General features: G+C 42.3%; 1 protein-coding gene across 1 annotated transcript in view; it reads right to left on the minus strand.

The window, feature by feature from the left end:
- Positions 1 to 2,152, minus strand: part of LOC106685031 (enteropeptidase) — a gene marked incomplete at its 5' end in the record, with an annotated part of 18,625 nt that extends 16,473 nt beyond the window's left edge. Inside the window, 2 exon segments of the mRNA XM_067048559.1 lie at positions 1,701 to 1,828; positions 2,020 to 2,152. Of these exon segments, the coding sequence (XP_066904660.1) occupies positions 1,701 to 1,828; positions 2,020 to 2,152 (261 nt within the window).
- Between the last annotated feature and the right edge of the window lie 3,673 nt (positions 2,153 to 5,825).

A 5,825-nucleotide genomic window follows, 5' to 3' on the forward strand; every position in this document is an offset into this window, starting at 1 on the left:
TCCTATGGAGAAAATCCTTTCCCTCAGGCTACAAGAGTTCACAGAGGGTGTTAATGGCCTCTCGGGTGTTCAATACGGATTTTGTAAAGAGCGATCCACGATAGATGCTGTTGGATTGGTGTTATGATCGATGCACGTCTCCGCTTTAATGTTCACACGGAGTACATCAGCGCCAAATCTGCTAAAGTGCATGTGCTTAAGTAGCAATGTAAGTAATTGGTAAGTCAAAGTAAAAAACAACATGTAAATCAGTAAAAAAACTTTACTAGATTCTAGCGAAGAAGAATCGAACATTAAATTTTTATTTATATAGATTATCATGATTTTATTACAGTTTATATCTCTTTCAGTTTATAATATTTTTTCGATAAGTAGCCTTTTTTGTCACGCCTTATGGCAAACGTTGGAGGTCCCAAAGAAAATAGTCGAAGACATCTTGCTACTGTTGTACCTTCCATTATGTTATATGCAGCCCCGATTTGAAAAGAAACGATGGTTACCAAATCATACAGGAGACAGATGGTTTCAGTTTATCGCAGAGTTTCTTTAAGGACAGTTAGTGCTTTACGAACTGTTTCCTACGAGGCGGTGTACGTAGCCCGATAGCCCGAATGCCGCCTGTGTAACTCCTTGTTGAAGAAAGAAGCAGGCACTACGGACGACGCTTACACGTTTCGAGAGAAGAAGAGTGAAAAATAACCATCGACCAGTGACAGTAGCGTTGGGAGGCTGCAAATACCGGAAGGTGGACTCGTATGTTAATACCCGATGTGGGCACGTGGTATGACCGCCAGCATGGTGAGGTGGATTTTTACCTAACCCAATTTTTGACTGGACATGGTTGCGTCAGAGCCTACCAGTACCGATTCAAACTGGACAACATCGCAGAATGCTCTGGATATCAGACTGTCGAGGAAACCGCGGAGCACGTGTTTTTCTCTTGCATTCGCTTTGCGGCAGAAAGAAGTGAATTGGAGAGAGTGTGTGGAGGACGCATCACACCAGAAAACGTGGTGAGCTATATGCTACTCTCAGACCAGCATTGGAATGCAGGGAAGAGATTCACCACAGTCGTCCTCAAGAGGTTGAGAGAGGAAGAGAGGGCTAGAAGACGTTACTAGCATGGAAACGTGAAAACCATGCGAAGAAAGCGAGGCGGCACTCAGCCATTTCTCTCCATGAAGCAATGCCTAGCGGCGGTCCCGTGGAGAGGAATGAACAGATGTAGGGCGGTGGTTTTAGTGGGTAAAAATCCCACACACGGATAGGTACGGGCCTATCCGTGTTTTTTGAAGATTTCCACCGACCATCGTAAAAAAACACACACATGCACTATTGGATAATCGAATTCCATGTTTCACTGTCGCAATACTTCCCCATATTAGATATTTCATATATATAGTAAATGTGGGTTCGAGTAAGTCAATGTAACTGATAAGTCAAAGTAAAAAACAACATGTAAATCAGTAAAAAATTTTTTACTAGATTCTAGCGAAGTAAGAATCGAACATTAAATTTTTATTTATATAGATTATCATGATTTTATTACAGTTTATATCTCTTTCAGTTTATAATATTTTTTCGATAAGTAACCTTAAAGATAGCACAAATCAACCATTCCGTTGTTTACAAAATATTATGATGTAATAATATGATGCAATGATACATGAATTGGCTGCTAACAAGGACAAAATACTTACTAGAATATCCCGAGAGCGGTCCACACAGCGCCGATGTCGGGCCGTCCACCGAGTTCAATATGAAGAGCTGGTCCAAGTCGCAGACCCCTCCCAGCCTTCGGGCCAAGTTCACATTGTAATAATCTATTCTAGAACCCAAGTTCAAAAAATGTTACATATCTTCGTGTGAGATGAATAGAGGTTCCACGTGAAAGGTAGTCGCACGTGCGCAAATATTAAGTAGATAGAAATAGCAACTATCATGCAAATGATGACAGTACGACAATAAATTTCACCATAGACCTCCGCTATCAAGTAAATATCAAGTACTACTGTTTACCTGACGGCACCAGTGTTCGGCAGGATGATTAGATCAAAGTCGCAAGCTAGAGATCCTGACGATTTGGAAGGGAAATCGGGAGATCTGAAGTACGATACCCGCTGCTTGGAGATATGGCCACAGGTATGCACATCTAAGACAAGCAAAAACCTCATGAAGTGTTAGTAATAATTTTAAAGATTTCACAATCATCAATGTATTAAGTAAATATTTTCCCTTAAAAAAAAAATTAGTTCCAAAATTGTAGTTTAATTTGTATTATAAAATAAAGAAACAAATAGTTGAACCCGGAATGTTTCAAAATTAACAATCTTTTAATTTATGTCGAATTCAAACTAAAATAAAAACAATTATCCCTTCAATTACAAAAACAAAGTAAAACCCAATGATTCCTCTTACAAACTAGGACAAAATCTACATATTACATATTAAAACAAAAATTAAAAAAGATAGGAATAGAACCACCGCTTAAATCCACAAAAAAAATTGTATTCCTCACCCGGTGGGTAAAGTTTCTCTGATATTATGAGAGGAGGGGACACTCCAGGTTTTTAGGTGGTGACATATCTGGCAGTTTTGATTGCTCAAGATGAACCGTCCTCCTCCTTGAGAGAACCACGGCTCTCAAACTTTCTATTGTGAGAATGTTGTGTTGTCGAAGAGTAATCACCCGAAATGGGCGCAGTACCTCCTTTCCACGATTAGTCCCTAATTTGAGGTATACGATAGTCCTAATTTTAACTCCCTTCACGTCTCTCAAATTGATGTTATGGCGAGAAACTATTTTCTGTTTTTCCCTCTCTATACGTCCCCGGACCTTCTCCCACAACTTCCAAACAACGGTATTTTGATTTACTATTTCTTCACCCTCCCCCCATTGCTGTCTCTCTAAAGTCTCTGTGGCGTTCTCTTTCAACTTTCCCACCCATTGCAGGCGCCTGTGGCCAGTGTGTGCTCTAAACCTTCTTCCAAACACATAGGGCCTAAAGTGGTCAACAGTCCACACTATTCCCAAGAGCTCTCGCTCCAGTGCGCTGTATCTGCTCTCCGTCTCCGTCAGGCGTCTACTGGCGTACGCCACAGAGCGATCTCCCCCTTCACCCTCCTGGGACAAAACCGCCCCCAGCGCGTACTCACTTGCGTCTGTTGTGATAGTGAATTGGTGAGTAACGTCTGGAAATGAAAGCACCGGCTCCCGCCGCAGCTTATACACCGCTTGATGTTTTCTTCCACTATTGGAGTGACCATCACTTTTTGGCCTTTCTTTAGTAGGTTGTTAAGTGGGACGAGGTGTTCTGCCATTTCTGGCACAAAAGTAATTGTTTAAAGTTTCCAACAACCTCCGAATTCCCTTTACATCTCTAGGCAAGGCCGTCTTCCGTATAGCCGCGACTTAATCTGCATCGGGTTTCACTCCCTCGCTGGAAATTGTGTGGCCCAAAAAACTAATTTGTTCCTGCCCCAACGATTATTTGTCTCCCGACAGTTTGAGTCCAAATTGTCTGATTCTGTGGAAAACGCTGTGTAGATGTTGATCGTGTTCATCCTCGTTCTTACTGAACACTAGTAAATCATCCATATAAATCTGACTTACAGATTTGTCAATTCCTCTTAAAAATTCGTCCATTAGGCGCTGGAAGGTTATGGGAGCATTTTTGAGTCGAAACGGTATTCTTGTCGATTCGTAGTGGCCTCTGTCGAATGTGAATGCCGTCTTATGTTGAAGGTGCATTTGAAGGGTGAATTTGAACTTGATGATATCCGGCCTTAAAGTCCATCGTGCTGAATACCGTTGCCTCGCACAGCCTGTCCAAAATGTCTTCAAATCTGGGGATCGGATACTTCTCATCAATGGTATTCTCGTTTAGCTTTCTCAAATCTATCACCACCCTGTACTTTTCGGTAATTTCATCCGACGCGCTCTTCTTTTTTAGCGTCCACAATGGGTTATTGTGTGGGAATGTACTATCAGTAATTATTCCTTGATATTTTAAACTTTTGAGCTCTTCCCTGATGTGATGACGTAGCGCCTGCGGGTATCTCCTCTCTTTCACATAAGTGACCTTATCTTGTTTAAGTGTTATCTCATGGACCGTCCTCCCGGTTGCCCCAAGCATGTCTCATTATTTAAAAAAATATCTTCATATTCCCTCTTGAGCCTGCATCTCCAGTCCTCAGCCTGATTGATTGCTCCGACCCACGCGCCCATGGTTTTTTTCTGTCAATAACATTTGTACATTTTACCCCCCCCCCAACTTAATTCTCCACTTCCCCTTGATATTCTTAACCCAAGCACCCACCTTCCCTAGCAGGTCACATCCCACAATCATTTTTTATTCTCTCAGCATAAAATTTCTGATTCTTCCCTCTTCCTCGGTACGTCTGCGGAAGTTCCTCCTGGTTTTCTGCTCTCTTTTACGGCTCCCTTCCTTCTAATTCTGTTTTCGAGGCCTCCGACGTTTCTGTGCACTTGCTTGGGGAATCAATTCTTCTTTGGTGTACTCTTCTTCGCCTTGGACTCTGGGTGTTCACTTCCATCGGTTCTACCTGGTCTGATCCCTGCCTACGGTACACATAGCATGTCTACATGTCTAGCTATGTGTCCCTCGTTTCCACACTCAAAGCGAAGGAGCGTTCTCTAGGGATTCCCTCCTTTTTCCCTAGCTCTTTTGCCAACTGAATCTTTAGTACATTGGATAGGAATTGCATCCGATCCTATACCTGGATTGTCTCCATCATCTCGCTGAATTTATCAGCGATTCTGTAGTAGTGCGTCAGAAGTTCCGCTGGTTAAGGTAAAGTTCTGACCTTCGACGTATAGTACTGATCTTCTCTCTATTCCGTTAACAGCCATAAATCAAAGATAACAAAAAAAAAAAGAAAAACAATTGTTTTCTTGAGACTAAAAATGGTATCGGCAACGCAAAATGTCAAAAAAGAGAAGAAGGAATAATATCTGACACACTTGAACTGCTGTAACATACTGGCTTTATTTTATTTTATTTTTTTCCAAGCCCTTAAAATAATAATGAAAGTGCTGGTGGTCAATGTCTGAGTTTTGTGAGATGTTGGGGCACACCTCGTTTCATTGGCGCTAAAAAAACTATACTACGATACGTAAACTAAAACTAAAAGCGATACGTGTCTCTGTCACTTGCATAGTTGGATATCATTGGCTAATGTGTTTGGAAGAGTGGATTGGTTAGTGATTAGATGATGGCGGCTATTAGGGTGAGAGGTGCCCAGGCAACCACCATGGAGGAGGCTGCCAAGATGTATATATATATATATATATATATAGATAGCATAGATGCTGCAATCCTCAAGAACAGTGCCCCTTATATCGAGAAAGAGTTATTGGATATATTCAATGAGTGTCTGGATATGCGGTACTTTCCAAACAAGTGGAGGATAGCAGACTTGAGATTGCTCTACAAGGGAGGTGGTAAGGATAAGGAAACGCCCAAATCCTATCGGCCAATATGCCTCCTCCCAGTACCTAGTAAGGTGCTGGAGCACATGATCGTCCACAGCCTTAGATCAATCCTAGGTGCTGGAAGTCATCCACGGCAGTTCAGCTCGACCCGTGGAAAGGGAACTACGGATGCGCTGCTCAGAGTCCGTAGGACATCTCTTCCGCCATCGAAAGCGTTTGGTGGCCCCGTGTACTCCAGCGGTTGCAAGAGCTCGACACCCCCAGTAATCTATACTCCCTCGTAGGTATTTACCTCATTACAGGAGTGTCAGGATCAGGGGTAATTACTACGACGACGAGAGAAAAATCTAAAGAGGATGTCCGCAGAGTT

The sequence above is a fragment of the Halyomorpha halys genome, unplaced genomic scaffold (genome assembly GCF_000696795.3).
Source record: "Halyomorpha halys isolate HHAL.00 unplaced genomic scaffold, Hhal_1.1 Scaffold652.1, whole genome shotgun sequence".
NCBI lineage: Eukaryota > Metazoa > Arthropoda > Insecta > Hemiptera > Pentatomidae > Halyomorpha > Halyomorpha halys.